We start from the raw sequence: 21,552 nt of genomic DNA, 5'->3' as shown, positions 1-21,552 counted from the left end.
ATATGAATGCATGGAGTAAAAAATGGAGACTGTCTCTGAATAAGGATAAAACTCAGGTAATGCACTTCAGAAAGAAATGTGAATAGAGATGCTCATACAATTTTATGTATGGAGAGATATCTTTAGCATTTACAAGTTCATATAAATACCGTGGACTAGTTTTTAATGAATTTATGTGTTTTAGTGAGGGAACTAAACACTGATCAGAATCTGCTGGGAGAGCTCTAGGATTAATACAGAAGAAGACCTTACCGGATACAGGTTTCTCTGTGTTTACAAAGCTTTACAATGCAATGGTTGGTTCTATTTTGTTTTATGCTGCTGGTGTGTGGGGCTTTGAGGAAGTCAAACATATTACTAGTCTTCAAAACAGAGCGATTAGATGCTTCTTTAGGTGTCCACAAGTTCACTGTTAAACTGGCTGTAGAGGGTGACATGGAGTGGGAGCCCTGCATTATAAGAGATGCTTCGTTTATTGAACCGCTTCATTAAGCTGCTAGAGGACAGGCTGACCAAAAAAATTTTTTTATGGGATTGTTCAAATAATTATCCGTGGGCCAAAGAAATAATTAACTTATTTACAATTTCGAATTTGAATTACATTTACATGAATAAATTGCAGTGTAATTTAAATTTCTTAAAACAATTTTTTTTTTCAATAATTATGAAATGCAATGGAAAAATGATATTTGTAAGAAAACAAAACTAAGGAATTATATACAATTTAAGGAGGAATACCAGACTGAGACTTATGTGAAGTTCAATTTGTCCCGGAAGCAGCAGTCCCTTTGTGCTCAGATTAGATTTGGTACTCTTCCTCTGGCAGTGGAAGTGGGCAGGTATAAGGGTCTCTCTGAACAGGAGAGCGTTTGTATTTTTTGTGACCTTGATGTTGTGGAAGATGAGTATAATTTTGTTCTTTACTGTCCTTTCTATTCTCATTCAAGACTTTGTTTTTTTCAGTGTGTGCAAAAAAATAATGTAGATGTGTGTTTTGGTTTTCTGAGGAGAAAATTTTGAGTTGGATGTTTGAAAAAGAAACATTTGCAAAAAAATGTATGCACAGTTTAAGCACAAATCTGTGCATATGACTGGTTGATAAATGAGACCCCAGGACTCTGATTATTCATTCTTGCTTGCACCCAAAATAAATATTGCTGAAGCGATGAAATGCACTAGAAAGTAAGTGTTTCAAGATGGCACCACAGTCAGCTGCCTCTGTGTTTTGGTGTGCATTGCTTTGTTTGTTTTTGTGTGTTACTCCTGTGTTATGCAACGGTTCCCGGTGTCGCAGACCGAACGGTGCCCCCCCCCCTAAAAATTAGTACGCCCTGCCTTCACTGTGTATGCATCATTTTGGTCCACAGCAGCACGTCTGAGATGGACTCTCCTCACCCAAAGGGATTAATGGGATTATTAATCATCAGACGCAAGGTAAAACCTCTTGTATTATTCTAAAGTCAGTTTTAAGCAGAAACAAGGCGATAATCGGTAAGTCGCTACTGACGCTTTGAAATGATGGAGGCACAGTGAACGCAGCACCAGCAGCTCTTGTGGCTGCTGCGCTGTGATCGCTTCCCCCCGTCTTATTATTAAATAATGCTGAATTTATGTGGAAATGATTGTTGTACAAAAGCTTCGGATATCTGTCGCTGAGATAGATGATGACTGGAGTGCCATTTTAAGCAGAAATAAGGTGATAATCTGTGAACCACGGCTGATGCACAGAAATGACACATGCGCAGTGAGGGCAAGGCAGACCGATTTTTAGGGGTGACTGTTTGGTCAGTGACACCGGATCTTTTTCACCCGCACTGAGCTCTTGAAGATCAGGGGAATAACGCCAGTGGATTTTTCCCCCTCCGTTTTTCTCGAGCCTTAAGTGGATTTTTTTCAGCATTTTGGCCAAAAATGCCCTCACCTTGGCCCGCACAGTGAAATGCCGCAGGAGGGAGAGACGAGCCAGGGCGCTTGTTCGGTTGAGCCGCTGCAGCCAATGCACACCACTACCAGGAATATTCCTCTCCAGCGTGTGTTCTCTGCAAAATAAAAAGGACGAACTCCAGCTACTGGTGGGGAAAAGCAGCAATTTCACCATATCTGCTGTTTTCTGTTTCACAGAGACATGGCTCTGTGGAGCGATTCCGTACTCTTTTACATCAACAATGGCTGGTGTAACGACTTAACAGTGATGCAACAACACTGCTCTCCTGATCTGGAAACTTTTTTTATTAACTGCAAACCCTTCTAGTCGCCCCGTGTGTTCAGCTCTTTCATCCTGGCTGGTGTTTACATCCCACTGCCTGCTAACGTGCACGAGGCACAACACCAGCTTGCCGACCAGATACTGTGTGTGGAGTGGACTAACCCGGACTCTTTAGTTATTGTCCTTGGTGACTTTAACAAAGGTAACCTCTCCCACGAACTTCCTAAATACAGACAGCTCATCAAATGTCTGACCAGAAAAGGACAGAATTCTGGATCACTGTTACACAATTATGAACAATGCTTATCATGCCGTCCCACATGGTGCTCTGGGACACTCTGACCATGCCATGGTCCACCTCATTCCTACCTACAGGCAGAAATGAAACTCTGCAAACCTGTAGTGAGGACATCTGTGGAGGATCTACAAGCGTGTTTAGAAAAAACAGACTGGGATGCATTCAATACTGCCACTAACAATCTGGATGAGTACACAGACGTTGTGGCTTCATATATCAGCTTCTGTGAGGATTGCTGCATTCCATCATGAACCATGGTGAGGTATAACAATGACAAACCCTAGTTCAGTCCTAAACTCAGACAGTTGAGGTTTCAAGAGCGGAGATGCCAGAGATCCCCATTTACCCTGCTTCCACCCTTTCCCACAAAGTGCACACTGATCATCCCTAACTGTTTGTGTGAATGGGTGAAGGTGAGGTATAATTGTAAAGCGCTTTCAGCATCTGATGCAGATGGAAAAGCGCTATATAAATGGAGTCCATTTATCGGCAAGCCATATTTTAATGAATTTTGAGTACTTTTACATGCATTGAGAGCAAGAGTAATAGACAAAACATGACATTTATGTTGTAATATTTGTAATTCCAAAGTTCTTTTTAAAATGTTTCTGTCAAAGTCTGAGTTAATAAAGTAAATAACGCCGAAAAGGTTAAAAACATTAATATTTGATGGGCATATAGCATTTGTCTTTCTGTCATGATGGTTTTTCCAACATGTTTGAGTGGGATTACATTACAAACAGTACCCCATTTGTCTATGTGAAGTTATCCTGTGTATCTATTGCACAATGGGAGCTGAGGTCCCCATAAGTGGTCAGATCCCGCGATATCACGCAGGGTTCAAACAAGACAGCAGTGCCCTATTATCTTGTTTGAACAAGAGCTCCTCCCCTCTCTCTCTCGTGTGTGCTCTCTCTTCCCCCCGTCTTGTGCGCGCTCTCGCCTGCTCCGCCCTCCTCCTCTCTCTCTCTCATGCGCACTTTCTGCTGCTCCTCCCACCTCCTCCCGTCTCTCTCTCGCGCGCGCTCTCTCCAGTCTCTCCCCCCTCCGTCTCCTCCCCTATTGTGCTTGCTCTCTCGTGCTCCTCCCCTCTCTTCTGCCCCTTCCACTCCTTCTCGCTCTCACTGTCAGTGTTTTTTCTCTGAGCTTTTTAGAAACTGGAGCTTTTAAACTGTAAAATAAACCATAAACTTATGAATGTATCAGCATCTACGGACACTGACACTATGGATTATTTTAATGAAACATTTTGATGGAGTTTTTTTTCCTTTAAGTCAGAGCGGAGAGAGACGCACAGCGTCTCCGCTCTGATCTGCTTTCAGCGCTGAAAGCAGCTGCCTGCTATGCTCTGCTGTTTGCGGCTGAGTTATGAAGAAAATGAGAAATATATTTAGTTCTTTAATTATTTGGTCGAAATTGCAAAGTATGACACTATAAGCTTGAAATATGATCGAATTGGTACATTTTTCAGCAACATTTCAGTTCATTTTTTGGAAAATCTAAAAAAAAAAAAAAAATCAGAAAATTACATTGTATAATTTATAAATATTAAATTAGCATTTTATTGCATGAAATAAGTATTTGGTACAATAGAAAAACAGGCCTTAATATTTGGTACGGAAACATTTGTTTCCAGTTACAGAGGTCATATGTTTCCTGTAGTTCTTGATCAAGTTTGCACACACTGCAGCAGGGATTTTGGTCCACTCCTCCAGTCAGATCTTCTCCAACTCTTTTGGGTTTAGAGTTTCAGCTCCCCCCAAAGACGTTCTATTGAGTTCAGGTCTGGAGACTGGTTCGGCCACTCCAGGACCTTGAAATGCTTTTTATGGAGCCACTCCTTAGTTGCCCTGGCTGTGTGTTTGGGGTCATTGTCATGTTGGAAGACCCAGCCACGACCCATTTTCAATGCTCTTACTGAGGGAAAGAGGTTGTTTGCCAAAATCTTGTGATGCATGACAGCATCCATCCTCCTTTCAATACAGTGCAGTCGTCCTGTCCCCTTTAGAGAAAAGCACCCCCAAAAATTATGCTTCCACCCCCATGCTTCACGGTTGAGATGGTGTTCTTGGAGTTGTTCTCATCCTCCAAACACTGCGAGTGGAGTAGATACCAGTCTGACCACATCTCCACCTCCCATGCCTCCTCTGGATCATCCAGATGGTCACTGGCAAACTTCAAATGGGCTTGGACATGTGCTGGCATGAGCAGGGGGATCTTATCTGCTCTGCTGGATTTTAAGCCATGACAGCGTAGTGTGTTAATTCAATTCAATTCAATTTTTTTATATAGTGCCAAATCACAACAAACAGTTGCCCCAAGGCGCTTTATATTGTAAGGCAAGGCCATACAATAATTATGTAAAACCCCAACGGTCAAAACGACCCCCTGTGAGCAAGCACTTGGCTACAGTGGGAAGGAAAAACTCCCCCCTAACAGGAAGAAACCCCCAGCAGAACCAGGCCCAGGGAGGGGCAGTCCTCTGCTGGGACTGGTTGGGGCTGAGGGGAGAGAACCAGGAAAAAGACATGCTGTGGAGGGGAGCAGAGATCGATCACTAATGATTAAATGCAGAGTGGTGCATACAGAGCAAAAAGAGAAAGAAACAGTGCATCATGGGAACCCCCCAGCAGTCTACGTCTATAGCAGCATAACTAAGGGATGGTTCAGGGTCACCTGATCCAGCCCTAACTATAAGCTTTAGCAAAAAGGAAAGTTTTAAGCCTAATCTTAAAAGTAGAGAGGGTGTCTGTCTCCCTGATCTGAATTGGGAGCTGGTTCCACAGGAGAGGAGCCTGAAAGCTGAAGGCTCTGCCTCCCATTCTACTCTTACAAACCCTAGGAACTACAAGTAAGCCTGCAGTCTGAGAGCGAAGCGCTCTATTGGGGTGATATGGTACTACGAGGTCCCTAAGATAAGATGGGACCTGATTATTCAAAACCTTATAAGTAAGAAGAAGAATTTTAAATTCTATTCTAGAATTAACAGGAAGCCAATGAAGAGAGGCCAATATGGGTGAGATATGCTCTCTCCTTCTAGTCCCCGTCAGTACTCTAGCTGCAGCATTTTGAATTAACTGAAGGCTTTTTAGGGAACTTTTAGGACAACCTGATAATAATGAATTAGCCTAGAGGAAATAAATGCATCCTGGCTGGTGTTTACATCCTGGGTTTACAGGATGTAAACACATCCTGGGTTTACATCCTCACAACCACAGACTACTTGTCCATGCAGACACGTGGAGAACATGTAAACTCCACACAGAAAGGGCGGGAAGGGATCCCACGACCTTCTTGCTGTGAGGCACCAATGCTAAGCCCCCGTTCCACCATCAGACTCCATCAGGAAAAAGGCACAGCAGAGGATGTACTTCCTCAGACAGCTCAGGAAGTTCAGCCTGACACAGGAACTGCTCATCATCTTTCACACATCCATCATCCAGTCTGTCTTGTGCATCTCCATCTCTGTTTGGTTTTCTTCTGCCTCCAAACATGACGGGCACAGACATCAATGAACTGTCAGGTCTGTAGAAAAAAACTTATCGGAGCCAGCCTGCCCACACACAGTTTAAACTCCTCCCTTCTGGACAAAGTTAAAGAGCTCTGTATGTCAAAACAATGAGACACAGGAACAGTTCCTTTCCACAGGCCATCATGCTGATGAACAATTTAACATGGCAGAAAAACTCACTCATTTGTCAGGGTTCTCAGAAGGATTTTTTTCTCAGCATAATGGTATGTAAAAATCATCTTTAAAAAGCCGGGGGTTCAGTGGATGCTTAGCCCCTCCCATTGCCTGAAGCTTTTGCATTATGGGCTTATAAAGGGCCTTCTTTGTTACAACCCCAATTCCAATGATGTTGGGACGTTGTGTAAAATGTAAATAAAAACAGAATACGATGATTTGCAAATCCTCTTCAACCTATATTCAATTGAATACACCACAAAGACAAGATATTTACTGTTCAAACTGATAAAATTTATTCTTTTTGTGCAAATATTTGCTCATTTTGAAATGGATGCCTGTAACACATTGGGGACAATGGTATGTTTATCACTGTGTTACATCACCTTTCCTTCTAACACTCAATAAGCCTTTGGGAACTGAGGACACTAATTGTTGAAGCTTAGTAGGTGGAATTGTTTTCCATTCTTGCTTGATGTACAATTTCAGTTGTTCAACAGTCCGGGGTCTCCGTTGTGGTATTTTGCGCTTCATAATGCACCACACATTTTCAATGGGCAACAGGTCTGGATTGCAGGCAGGCCAGTCTAGTACCTGCACTCTTTTACTATGAAGCCACGCTGTTGTAACACGTGCACAGTGTGACTTGGCATTGTCTTGCAGAAATAAGCACGGACGTCCCTGAAAAAATGTTGCTTGGATGGCAGCATGTGTTCCTTCAAAACCTGGATGTACTTTTCAGCATTGATGGTGCTATCACAGATGTGTAAGTTGCCCATGCCATTGGGCACTAACACACCCCCATATGATCACAGATGCTGGCTTTTGAACTTTGCGCTGGTAACAATCTGGATGGTCTTTTTCCTCTTTTGTCCGGAGGACACAATGTCCATGATTTCCAAAAACAATTTGAAATGTGGACTCATCAGACCACAGCAAACTTTTCTACTTTGCGTCTATTTCAAATGAGCTCGGGCCCAAAGAAGGCAGCAGCGTTTCTGGATGTTTTTGATGTTTGGCTTTCTCTTTGCATGGTAGAGTTTTAACTTGGACTTGTAGATGTAGCGACGAACTGTGTTAACTGACAATGGTTTTCTGAAGTGTTCCTGAGCCCACGCGGTAAGATCCTTTACACAATGATGTTGGTTTTTAATGCAGTGCCGCCTGAGGGATTGAAGGTCACGGGCATTCAGTGTTGGTTTTCGGCCTTGTCGCTTACGTGTAGAAAGTTCTCCAGAATCTCTGAATCTTCTGATTATATTATAGACTGTAGATGCTGGAATCCCTAAATTCCTTGCAATTCAATGTTGAGAAACATTGTTCTTAATCTGTTGGGCTATTTTTTCATGCAGTTGTTCAGCGTGGATGATCCTCGCCCCATCTTTGCTTGTGAACAGCTGATCCTTTTGGGGATGCTCCTTTTCTACACAATCATGTAGGGCTGAAACGATTGAGTAATTCGATTACAAAAAATGTTCTAGGCAAATTCTTTGCCTCGAAGCTTCGTTTAAAGCTGTAGTACATATGCCAGGCCTGTAGGTGGCACTGTAACGCTCCCACAAAAAAGCCGAGAAGAAGACCGTCGAGCATGCCCATAACTAATGTAAGCACTAATCAATGTAGCAGGCGATGCTACAAGTTTACAAAGCCACATGCTGAGTAAAATTAAGCCTCTTAATAGAAAGGGTCTGTGCTGATCGCCTGAAACGGACTTCTTATGCATTTAAAGTGAAGCAGTGTGTTTATATATATATTTTTTTAAAACGTGGTTTGCCCCACTGGCTGCTCTCCACCTCCACAGATGAAGCGAAAGGAAGCGCACTTTAAATTAATCACGTTTAACTATTAAAAAAAAGAAGCTTTTTTTCAGATTTGATAAGCGTTTTTATCAACAGGCTGTAGAGTTAATTCATCAGTGCAGCTGTTGTGGAAATGTTGCATTCCACAGCCGTTTTTTCAAAGGCTTTGTTATTCACCAAGTATCCACAGAAAACAAGGAATTTGACTTCGGTTTGAGCTGCTCTGTACAGCACGTAGAAATATACACTAAACACTGAATAAATCACAGCAATAAAAAGTGCAAATGAAATGTGCAATAAGGAAAAAAAAAGAATGTCCTGTCTGCAGACTGAAGATTTCACAGAGTGCCTGGGCTTATGGTTTGGCAAAGCTTTAAAACTTAATAATGTGAAAAAATAATTACCTGGGAAAACATAGAGAGGGAACATCCTAAACTTAAAAATCTGCATGATGACACAGGGACATTGTGCCATTGCTTAGGGAGAGCCCTGCCACTACTGATATTGTTTAAAAATACAAAAGTACTTTTTTATCCGATTAATCGATAAAATAATCAATAGACATGACACCTGTTTACAATTAACCTGTTCACCTGTGGAATGTTCCAAACAGGTGTTCTTTAAGCATTCATCAACTTTCCCAGTCTTTTGTTGGCCCTGTCCCAGCTTTTTTGAAATGTGTTGCAGGTATCCATTTCAAAATGAGCAAATATTTGCACAAAAACAAAAAAGTCTATCAGTTTGAATATTAAATATTTTGTCTTTGTAGTGTATTCAATTGAATATCGGTTGAAGAGGATTTGCAAATCATTATATTCTGTTTTATTTACATTTCACACATCGCAGCTCCATTGGAATTGGGGTTGTAGTCTAAATATACCAAAGTCTGAACTCCAGTCGGAAGAAGAGAACATCTCTGTGCTTCAAAATGTGAGAAAAGTGTCTCCAAAAACTCCACCAATTTGAGGTTGAAGCTGCAGAGGATACCTTCATCTGGTTAAATGTCGTGAGGGCCCAGCTCACCTGTCATCTCTGCAAACTCACACCTGCTGCTATGCTTCAAAATAAAACAATGGATCTTTAAACTGCAACTATTTTATTACTTTTTCCTTATTTTAACATTAAATGAATGAATCATTATACATGTCCATGAAGTCAAAGTAGTAATTACCCTGACCTGATTACAGCATTAAAAGCAATCACATAGTCAATGAGGATATAATTAAATGTTGAAATGACTAAATTAAAAAAAATGATTTAATCATGAGGTTTATGTCACATTGAGAAATCCTAATGAACAAACACAATGTAGTCGTTACATCATCTCCTATTGTGTTTATAATAAATATTTGTATTTATTCACGGTGTCTTTTTTCCTGGTTGAAATGCAGATATGAGTGAAGGAATCTACCAGACATAAAAATGTGCACATAACTATTCATGGCTAAACATAAATGTCCAAGGTTCATTATCATGTTGATCAAGAAATCATCTCAGTTGAAACAACAACAACAGATAAGTTATGGTTTTACTTTACAGACAAAGCTCAAAGATTTCTAAAGAATCTTTTTTTTTTTTTTTTTTTTTTACTTAAAACTAATTTAATTACAACTTATTTAATATAAGAAAAAAACACGAGGGTTTTCTTTAATAAACTGCTGGGTATAAATGAACAGTTCTGATGTTCCTGACACACGTCTACACTGTTCTGTGTTTTGGCCTGATGCCTCGCTTTTTTACTTTAATGTAAGGCTGTAACAAAGATTGGGAAAAAAAAAGCTATGGCTTTACTTCACAAAATTGAAGGCAATAGTGTTACATGCAGCGCTGGGTGTGCGATTCACTGCAAGGAGAAATTTAGCGGCTGCCGAACTTTAGCTGCTGTAGCGGAAGTTTCCCCCAGCGCTCGGTGGACGGCACACTGCCGGACTGGGTGCATGGCTCACTGCAAGGAGAACTTTAGCGGTTGTCGAACTTTAGCTGCTGTAGTGGAAGTTTTCCCCCAGCGCTCGGTGGGTGGCACACTGCAGGAGAACTTGAGCGTCTGTACAAGAACTTTATCTCCCAAGAAATTTTCCCATGGCTGTGCAGTGATCCACACCAGAGAACCCTCGTGCACTGTCCCACGGTAAAGGCATGTTGTGAGGGGAAAAAACTACAGTGTGAAACGGACAATGATTCTCTTTTGTTGCCCACAATAACTGACAATAGTCTGGTAGCGACTTTCATCAGCAGAAAAATGACTCACGATTAACATTTTTAAATGGCTTTGACTGAGGTTGATGGGAAAAAGTGATCATAGGTTGATTCAAACTAGAGAAATGAACGGCCTAACTGCAACGTATTTTTTTCCAGGCAGTAGCATAATGGACCGTTGCGCTGTTATAATACTGGTGAAAACCCTGTTCATATGCCTACCTCATGTATAACTGCAATCTGTTTGTCTGTTTCTCCTTTGCACACATTTTATTTGCACATTTTTTATTGTGAGATATTTAGTGTTTAGTGTATATTTATACTGCTTGTGTAGCAAGAGTACAGCTCAAACTGGAGTAAAATTCCTTGTATTCTTGTAGATACTTGGCGAATACAGGCTATTCTGATTCTGATCAACATACCCGACAAAGGAGAGAAATAATCACGAGTGGTTTGGTGGTGTTTCCTCATCAAGAGAGTTTCGTGGAATGAACACTGTATTTTCCCCTGGTTCATGGGTGGAGTCAAAAGCAATTGACCCCAGATAATCAAGCTCGGGATACCAAGTAGATCATAGATAAACACCACTAAGTCTTGAGCTCAATAAAGAATATAGTAAAATCATTCATTAACCATCTCTTTTAACATAGAACTTACACTGAACAACAGTATAAATGCAACACTTTTGTTTTTGCTCCCAATTTTAGCTGTACTCAAAGATCTAAAACTTTTTCTATATACAAAAAGACCTATTTCTCTCAAATATTGTTTGCAAATCTGTCTAAATCTGTGTTAGTGAGCACTTCTCCTTTGCCAAGAAAATCCATCCCACCTCACAGGTGTGGCATATCAAGATGCTGATTAGACAGTGTGATTATTGCACAGGTGTGCCTCAGGCTGGCCACATTAAAGCCACTCTAAAATGTTAAGTTTTATCACATAGCACTATGCCACAGATGTTGCACATTTTGAGGGAGCGTGCAATTTGGCATGCTGACTGTAGGAATGTCCACCAGACCCTGTGAATTGAATGTTCATTTCTATACCATAAACCATCTCCAAGGGCGTTTCAGAGAATTTGGCAGTACAGCCAACCGGCCTCACAACCACAGACTACTTGTAACCACACCAGCCCAGGACCTCTACATCCAGCATGTTCACCTCCTAGATCGTCTGAGACCATCAACCCTGACAGCTGCTGCAACAATTGGTTTGCAGAACCAAAGAATTTCTGCACAAACTGTCAAAAACCGTCTCAGAGAATCTCCTCTGCATGCTTGTTGTCCTCATCGGGGTCTCAGAGTGACTGCAGTTCATCATCGTAACTGACTTGGTGAGCAAATTCTCACATTCCATGGCATCTGGCTGCTGACCAACTCTATGCAAAGGAGATATGTTGCACTGCATGAGGCAAATGGTGTTCACTGCAGATACTGACTGGTTTCCTGACACCCCCCAGCAGAAGACTGCCCCTCCCTGAGCCTGGTTCTGCTGGAGGTTTCTTCCTGTTAAAAGGGAGTTTTTCCTTCCCACTGTCGCCAAGTGCTTGCTCACACAGGGGGTCGTTTTGACCGTTGGGGTTTTTCTGTAATTGTTGTGTGTTGGGGGGTGTGGCTGGATGTTTTGGTGTTCTTTTCTTTTCTTTGCTCTTCAGGTGGCATGAGAACTGATTTGTCTGTGGAGAAGGTGCTGGCTGAAGAGTCCTCACCCTCATCAGCATCATGTGTGGCACCTGTGACTGGTGCTCACATGCAACCTTAAAGACTTTCAGCTGAAGCAGGTAATTGGATGGCGTTCTGCATTTAAGGCATGTGTGATTCAAGCAGAACTGCCGGGAACTTGACCTTGTGATGTCCGTTTGTGAGACGCTGAGGACCGCGCCTGGGTTTGACACATCGAGCCCGTGAAGCAAGGAAGGGTGAGGACACTTGCTGTCAGCACACATTAAAGGTGATTAAGTGTTCGACTAATTGTTGATAGTAACTTGGTGTTTTGTTACGCAGTATACTGGAATTGTGATGAGAATTGTGCAGTTTGCTTCTCACTGCTGTGGCGTGCAGGATAAGTGATCCTCCACTTGTTGTGAGAAGCTGCTCATTTGCATAAAGTTAAAAAATACAGACCTGAATGTGTTGCTGATAGCGTGTGTCTTTTGAAAGATATTGTTGTAACTGCTGACTTACCTCACCTCTTCTTTGCTTCACAGAGAGTCAGTTTGTCGTGTCCACCTGGGGGGTGTTTGTCTGGTGGTAGTGGGTCCAGGAACGCCGGGCTTCTATCCTTTTGGGCGCTTAAGAGCGTGCCAACAGTCACTCCACCAGAAGGACGTTCTTTTAGTTTTGTACACATTATTATGCACAGGTGAAAAATAAATTGTTTCTGTTGTTGGAACCGCTTTCTGGTTATTTTTAGCGCTGGGTTCTGTCTGACGCAGGTCCGCTCCTCAACTCGCGTCGACACATAACAGTAATTATTGTATGGCTTTTGCCTTACAATATAAAGCGCCTTGGGGCAACTGTTTGTTGTGATTTGGTGCTATATAAATAAAATTGATTTGATTTGATTTGAATAAAGCAAAACTGCACATTTCAGAGTGGCCTTTTATTGTGGCCCGCCTAAGACACACCTGTGCAATAACCATGCTGTCTAATCAGCATCTTGACGTGCCACACCTGTGTGATGGGTGGATTATCTCAGCAAAGGAGAAGTGCTCGCTAACAGATTTACACAGATTTGTAGTTGAGAAATAGGTCTTTTGTGTATGTAGAAAATGTTTTAGATCTTTGAGTTCAGCTTATGAAAAATGGAAGCAAAAACAAAAGTGTTGCATTTATATTTTCTAAGTGTATTTAATCATTTTTAAGAAACACTTGTGAATTAATAAACCCCATTTTATTCTAAATTATTAGTGCATAACTTTTCATCTTGTCACGCTATCTGATGTCAGTTCATTTTTTATGGGTGAGCTGTGCAGCACTAGTAGGGAAAAACATTTTAAAAGTACCAATCAGCACTCAATATTTAAATAGTTATTTCTGAACATGATTCAAAAACATGATTGGCTTAACCCTATCATTATTTGCTGTTTGTAAGGTGCTGTGATACATCGCAAAAATAACAAATGGTTGCTGTCCAAATATATTTGGACCTAACTACATGTACGGCATGTCTTCTCAATCTTGACAGGTATTGCCTTGCTGTATCTCCAATTGTACCGGGTGTCCAGTGAGGCCTCCTATCTTCAGAGGGCACTGGACTATGTGAAGAGAACCCTCAGAATCCTGAATGGCCGGAAAGTGACATTCTTATGTGGAGATGCAGGGCCACTGGCAGTTGGCGCAGTGGTTCACCACAAACTGAACAACAAGGCTGACAGCAAAGAGTGCCTTTCAAAGTGGGTAGCTTGACCTGTAGAGGCTTTTACAGATCTCACTTTTCACATTTTGAAATTTTAAGTTTGAGATATGACTATGACATGTACTTTGAGACCCTGAAGAAATGTAGTAACAAAGTAATGTAGAACTATTCCAGCATTTAGTTCTCATGACCGTTGATGGGTTCTGTATTTCTATGCCCATAAATCTTTGCTTTTCATTTTAAGAGGTGTTTTCATTAATTTATTCATTTCTTTACCTGCTTACTCCAGTCAAAGCTCACGGGGTACTGGAGCCTATCCCAGCAGACTTAGGGCACACCCTGGACAGGATGCCAGTCTTTACATATTTATATTTATATATTTAGTTGTATTTCAGGGTATACATCGTTTGAATGTTAATTATACTTATATAGAATCTGCTCGTTACCCCCGCCGATGACGTTGGAAGAGGTTATGTTTTCGCCCCATTTGTTTATTTATCTTTGTTTCTGTTTGTTTGTGAACAGCCTGGGGCCCACAGTTTTTTTTTCATATAACATTATGAAATTTTTTATTGAAGATTCCTGTCCTCACATGTAATATCTGATTAAATTGTCAAGGTCAAAGGGCAAAATCAGGAAAAATCTTGGAAAATTGGGAAAATCCTTATCTTTAACATTGAACAAGTTTTCAAAAATTCTTAACTCTGTCAAAAAAAGATCAAATTCCTTTCATATTTGAGAGCCTTATGTAGGATGGTATCCTTTATCGACTGACAAAGTCTGAGCTGGATCTGATCCAGATCACAGATTTTTTTTTTTTTGGGCATTTAAATTTAACATTAAAAAGGCCTTTTAAAGTATATTTTACATTATATCTGAATCAAACATGCCTCAATCACTGTCATATTTGAAAGTGAGTTGCAGCTATCAACTGACAAAGTTTAATCTGGATCTGATCTGGATTGTGGATTTTGTGGACATGTGAATTAAATATTGAAAAGCCCATTTGGTGTACATTTTGTATTATATCGCAATCCAAAGTGCCTCTGTCGTTTTCATTTTTCTGTTATGGATTTACCTGTTATGGATTAATGTTGAATAATCCCTTAAAAAACAGCTGACATGCGGGATAAAACAGGTGTTACGCTGTTTAACCCGGATGTCAGCTGTTTATTGCCGCTTAATGGACATGAAATGTCTCTGAGACATTTGTACAGGCAACATGATGACACAGATATATATATATTAGATTTTTCACAGTTATATACAACACTCATTAGTGCTTTTAATAGGCTGCATTTATCACTAATTGCCGCAGGTGCACAAAACCTTCTCACAGCTGCTTTTACCGTAACTGTTATCACTTAAAAATTAGTCGTCATGACACAACATCACACTTGTGTAAACGTTGGAATTAATCTGTGCCTCATTTCTTAACGTTAGCAGATACATTCCATTGAAGCGCATGCTGGGGCGCTTCTAGTAGTGACGTCGCCTGTCGGAAACACCAGAGTACTCACGAATACTTTGTTTTCAGACGTCTCCGTAGCTGTTTGTTGCGAATGCCGTGTACTTTGAAACCGGCCATGCAAGTGCACAAAGTAATCCTGGTGGATCGTTGGATGGTCACTAACAGCCTAAATCTAAATTGTTATGATTTCGGTGCAACATGTCCTTTGTGTTTCAACTTATTCTTCTTCACATGGTAGACCCATTAATGTGTGAGAAGGGCCCAACATATGGAGCTAATGGCCCCTTCCTTCAGGCAGTGAGAGGCTGTTAGCCCTTACCACTGTTTTAAAATATGAATTGCTGCTTTGTAGTTTGAAGCAAAGTCCTACACTTGATTTATTTGTCACAGGTTCAGCATGTCAGTGCTGAAGGTTGCTATCCCACAGACTCGCATAGAAGAAGATAGCATTGTGCAGCAGGGCTTTGAAGCAGAATTTTTTTTTTCTTCCGACTGATTCATTCCGAATAGAAACGGTATTTTAATGTTTCCAGTTTTGAGTTCCACCCCAAAATTGATGTTCCTGAACCAGTTGGAACAAAACAATAATGTTCCTGTATTGTGGTACTGTAAAACTCCCACGAAAAATGGAGAATACAATGGACAGTATGGTACCAGGCAGCAGAAGCTACAACTTTCCAAAACGGGACTCAGAGCAGGGTTCGATTTTAGCGGTTACCCGGGAACCCGTGGCACCCTACTTTGGAGAGTTGTGTGCCCGACTGGAATCCACCTTTTTTATTTCATAACTGTACAGAAATCTATCAAATTTGGACAAACGTTGCACAGAATTTGACTTTCTGAGGCCGACACATATACAAAACGTCATCAAAAAATGTTCTTCTCCTCTGTTTGTAATGCCGCGTTTTATTATACACAGATCAAATGGAGCATTTTTGAGGGAAGAGCGAACAGCAGCCAGCGTAGAGTTTTTTTATATTTCTCTACGTGCACGTGCGAGCAAATCATCCGTGAAGATTATTTTATTTATTAACTACACAGATGTATAATAAAAGCAAATGGTGACTGGTTTATAAACACAATTATGACAGAGTTTTTGGGGAAGAGCGAACAGCAGCCAGCGGAGAGTTTTTTATATTTCTCTACGTGTGCGCGCGAGCAAATCATCCATGAAGATTATTTTATTTATTAACTACACAGATGTATAATAAAGGCAAATGGTGACTGGTTTATAAACACAATTATGACAGAGTTTTTGAGGGAAGAGCGAACAGCAGCCAGCGGAGAGTTTTTTCTATTTCTCTACGTGCACGCGTGAGCAAATCATCCGTGAAGATTATTTTATTTATTAACTACACAGATGTATAATAAAAGCAAATGGTGACTGGTTTATAAACACAATTATGACAGAGTTTTTGAGGGAAGAGCTGCCTTAGATTCTGAGCTTAATTCTGATTCTGAGGAAGAACACCTTGAAGTGCTGCAGAGAATGGCAGATGACCATGATGACTGCTAATAGATTTTCTGTAATCACAACAAGTGTAATCAACACTCATGGCAGCCATGATTGTTAATGGGCTGGATGTTTAATAAAACATCGGCAGCTGAGATAACCCCATGCCAATCTGCCTGTGCATATTGGCATGGGGTCATCTCAGCTTCTGACAAGGTTAGAAAATTTCGAAATTTCAGAAAATATCACTCCAAAAACACAAAAATTCCCTTCCATAATTTCATCCTGTCTGATGAAGGGCGAGGCCCGAAACGTCACCTTTGGTGTGTTATTAAAGGATTGTTTGGGAGCTAACTGGCTGTGCGGATCTCTTTCGTTTTTTGTTCTTCCATAATTTCACCCCAAATCTGCCCCAGATATCACCAGAATGCACAGTTTGCATCCTTTTATATCAAAATTTTGTGGGGGGCATGCCCCCAGACCCCCCTAGTTGCTTTGCTGCTATGCTGCGTAGCAGTAGGTTTTGTACCGAACTTTTCTGAGGGGCACCAAACTTTTCAGATTTTGGTGCCCTTAAGGCACACAACTATTTATTCTAAAAGGCAAACCCTGACACAGAGTTTAAAAAAAAAAACCTTTAATCTTTAAAGAGAAAGAGGGTCCGTGTTGATCACCTGAAATAGACGTATTGTGTATTTAAAGTGAAGCAGTGTGTTTCTTGTATTTTTAAAAGGCACAGCGCTGTGTTATGCTGCGTTTCCACATAGGCAAGAGTTCCGAATGTCATATTTGCGTCATTCTTGGCATATTGGCATCTTAGCATATGTCGTGGAGGTCGCAACTGAGCATGTTGTTCCGTCTTGATTAGTGTTGATGCTTAATAGAGCGTGACAGCGTGTGCGCACAATTAAACCCTGCTGCACCACATTCAGTTTCATTGCTGCAATATGCTGAAGAAGGACATAGTACAATATGAAGAAGAAGTATGCCAAGTCTGCTAAAAGTCTTGTTCCAGTGCTCATCAGCGTGCTCCTGCAGGTGTTCTACCTGCTGCATGTGCCTGATGTTTGGGAAAATGAGTGAGACGAGAGCCATCTGGCTCTCTCCATCTCCTCCTCCTTTATGCGCCACTCCATGGCACAGAGCCCAAATAAGCATGCAATCACAAAGTTCTTTTGCTGTGGATTTTGAGGAGCAAGCTGGAGCGATCTGAATTGTTTAGCAACTGACAGTTGGATGAATATGGGGGTGTTTATGGAGACTAGACATGGGCCGATAACCGGTTTCACGGTATACCGCTGTATGAAAAAGCCACGGTATCAAAACCACTAAAATTTTGCATTATACCATCCCTACGGTATGAGCGGGTTATGAGAATTCTTGACAGGCAGGGAAGGGCGGCAGCTAACGTTAGCTAGCTCTGCATCATCGCTGAAAGAGGCGAAGCCTGCACTGAACTTTTCCCTCTGTCTAAAAGGACCAAGTCGGCTTTATGTTATTACTTTGGCTACTGATAGAAAAAGTTACCAGCTTTTTCGTTTTATTTTCCGTAGAATAGCCCTTCAAACTGGACTCGGACTCAGAGTGATTCAAGATACCCGCAAAAGATTACATGGAAGGAGTAAACTTTATCTCATCTTTAAAACCACTGAGAAGTACAAGCGGTGGACTTGAGTCATGCTTGTGGTCAACCAAATTCCTCCCACAAACATGTCAAAAGGACAAATACATCTATTCAAAGCACTTTGTTGGTGAAGCTGGGCCAAGTATTGAGCATCAGCAGTAGGGCTGCCATGACTAGTCGACTAGTCATGACTATGTCGACTATTGAAACCATCGACAACTAATTTAGTAGTTGACGAGTCCTTTATTTTATTTAAAGGACATGTCGCATGCGTTTTAACGTCAAAGTTAGCAGCACAGCATCAAAGTACTAATGATTGTAAATCTGTCTGCGCACATGCCTTCATAATTAGTGGTTTCTGATGCTTTTTATTCCTCTCCCGAAGCGAGGAAACAGGTGTATTTCCAAAAAACGTCTCTTCGGCAGTTCTCTGCATTTCTCTGCGTGTGACAAAGATCAGAGCATAACAGATTCATCCCACACAGAAACAGATTGAGCAAACTGAATCTGGTTCTGTCTGATAACAAAGCTTCTGAGCTTTTCTTTGAAAGCTGTGGCTCGGATTTACAGAGGAGACGACACACTTCGCCTCAAAACTCTTAACTTTTTCAGAGACTGTCGGATTTTGGAACTTAAAGTGTCATGGCGCTGTTGTTTGTGTCACAGCTGCTGGGTCCTGCTGCGGAAATGCCTGAACATGCAGATATATGTCTCATATTGGAAAACCTCAGAAGACGCTATTTTCAGGAGATAATGGACTATCTTAATGTCCCACTAATGGACCAGTGGACCGTTCGCATTTGCGATCATGCGTACGCGTGACGTGTGTGTGAAGGCTTCTTTTTGCTGTGGATTTATTTGGAAATCTTTACACTGGGGTGAGTGGAATGTTATTTTTTTCTTCATCTTTTTCTTTGTGTTTTCAATGATTTTTTTTTTTTTTCTTTGAAAGAGCTGGATGGTGTGTGTGTGTGTGTGTGCGTGCGTGCGTGCAGCGCCTGTTTTAATTCACAATTTAGATGGACTTCTGGCTGAATTTGAACAATATATAATCAGTATTAAGGTTAAGGCTTTGATGCCTGTAAATGGATCAATGCCTTGAGCAGATTTTGTTAATAGTTTTTTGGGGCTTGTAGCAGCTATAGACATCTGGTCATTCATATTTGTGAACACATTATGTGTTTGCAAATTACGTATGATCCGACTAGTCAACTAATCGCAAAAATATTGGTTGACTAGTCGACTATCAGAATAGTCATTTGTGGCAGCCCGAATCCGGAGTTCCAGACCTTATTCCAGCCATGTTTCTCCCTAAGCAAGTAAGTCATGTTTCCCATGGGGCAGATGCTACATCTCTAAAAGAGAGATGATCTTTTTGGTATTTTCTCTAAAGTTGTCAGTGGTATAGTGCTCGTAACGGTAGACATTGCGTCAATTAGTGCGCCTGAATCACGTGCGCTTCATATGCAAATAACCATAATGTTGTTAAAGCACATTTTAAAGCTTTACATAATACCGTGAAACTGCAGTATTTTTGCCCACAGTTATCATACCAGCCCATGCCTAATGGAGACAAATTACCTCATTCACAACGTGACAGAACTTAACAGTGTGCTGTTATGCGTGTTAGGGTGCTACAGTGCACAACAGTGCGGAACATTATTCTTGATAGTGCGTAATGGTTCCTGATAATTCTCCAGCAGCACGTGCCATTAATCGTAACGTGTGATTACAGGTTGCAGCAGTTCCTGAGGAAGCTCCATTGACATGAAATGAGTGAGAAAGAGAAATTCACCTCAGCTCCTGAGCTAAACTCTGTTCTCTGTGTATTTCTGGGTTGTCACTTGACACAGATTGCTTAAAAACAAATGTGCAGGGGATAGGGGGAGGGAGGGCCGGCAGTGAGTTTTTTTTTTTTTTTTTATGACAGTTTTGTGACATGTGTGCCCTTGAGCTGTAGGGGGAGCTCTGTAGAGAAGAATGCAACCAAAAAACCAAACAAAATAGCAAAACAAATGACCAAACTTACATAATTCTCCTTTAACAGATGAGGTGAAGTGACCTCACAGCATGGAATATCTTTTGTTCATATAGTCTGCAAAGAAATGGAAGTTGATGTAAATGTAGGAATCGCTCCTCCCCCCAGATTGTGCCAAAACGAGTCTCACACACCAAAACATGCATTTGGTGTGTTATACAACCCCAGTTCCAATGAAGTTTGGACGTTGTGTAAAATGTAAATAAAAACAGAATACAATGATTTACAAATCCTCTTCAACCTATAATCAATTGAATACACCACAAAGACAAGATCTTTAATGTTCAAACTGATAAAATTTATTATTTTTTGTGCAAATATTTGCTCATTTTGAAATGGATGCCTGCAACACATTTCAAAAAAGTTGGGACAGCGGTATATTTACCACGGTGTTACATCACCTTTCCGTCTAACAACACTCAATAAGTGTTTGGGATCTGAGGACGCTAATTGTTGAAGCTTTGTAGGTGGAATTCGTTCCCATTCTTGCTTGATGTATGACTTCAGTTGTTCAACAGTCCGGGGTCTCCGTTGTGGTATTTTGCACTTCATAATGCGCCAGGTCTGGATTCTCTGAATCTTCTGATTATATTATGGACTGTAGATGATGGAATCCCTAAATTCCTTGCAATTGAACGTTGAGAAACATTGTTCTTAAACTGTTGGACTGTTTTTTTCACGCAGTTGTTCACAAAGTGGTGATCCTCCCCCCATCTTTGCTTTTGAACGGCTGAGCCTTTTGTGGATGCTCCTTTTATACCCAATCATGACACTCACCTGTTTCCAGGTGTTTTTTTTTAGTATTCATCAACTTTCCCAGTCTTTTGTTGCCCCTGTTCCAGCTTTTTTGAAATGTGTTGCAGGCATCCATTTCAAAATGAGCAAATATTTGCACAAAAACAATAAAGTTTATCAGTTTGACCATTACATATCTTGTCTTTGTGGTGTATTCAATTGAATACAGGTTGAAGAGGATTTGCAAATCATTGTATTCTGTTTTTATTTACCTTTTACACAACATCCCAACTTCATTGGTATTGGGGTTGTATTATTTCACACACATAGATATTAACTGCACGCGTGCAAATTATCTTTGTGCACTCGTAAATTGACTTAGTGTGCATGTACTCAGTGGAAACTGCTCCGCAAGTGAGGAGCTGTGAGTGAGGAGGAATATGTGACCAGCGGGCCCCCCACCCTCTCTCCAACTTGATTTCTGCACGCTTGAAACTTTGGGGAGGGTGTTTTGTAACTATGGGGGAGGGAACCAGGGGTTGGTCCTAGCGCTGCTGTAATTGGTCATTTCTGAATAGTGATGTTTGGTTGACAGCCCTCCTCTGAGTTGGAAGTCTGCTGAAATGAAGGAGACTCTGTTGTCTTCTTCAGGGAGGTGGTGGCGTAATGGTTTGCACATGATTTAAGAGG

General features: G+C 41.1%; 1 protein-coding gene across 2 annotated transcripts in view; it reads left to right on the top strand.

Annotated features, from left to right (window-relative positions):
• The window catches only part of lancl2 (LanC lantibiotic synthetase component C-like 2 (bacterial)), a 170,497-nt gene that overhangs the window by 37,013 nt on the left and 111,932 nt on the right, over positions 1 to 21,552 (top strand). For both annotated transcript variants that reach the window (XM_034173032.1, XM_034173042.1), the window contains exon 4: positions 13,371 to 13,578. In XM_034173032.1, the coding sequence (XP_034028923.1) occupies positions 13,371 to 13,578 (208 nt within the window). The remainder of the gene's footprint in view (positions 1 to 13,370; positions 13,579 to 21,552) is intronic.

This window comes from Thalassophryne amazonica, chromosome 1 (genome assembly GCF_902500255.1).
Source record: "Thalassophryne amazonica chromosome 1, fThaAma1.1, whole genome shotgun sequence".
Taxonomy (NCBI): Eukaryota; Metazoa; Chordata; class Actinopteri; order Batrachoidiformes; family Batrachoididae; genus Thalassophryne; species Thalassophryne amazonica.
Note: the sequence above shows the minus strand (reverse complement) of the source record. Positions and strands in the feature narration are given on the sequence as shown.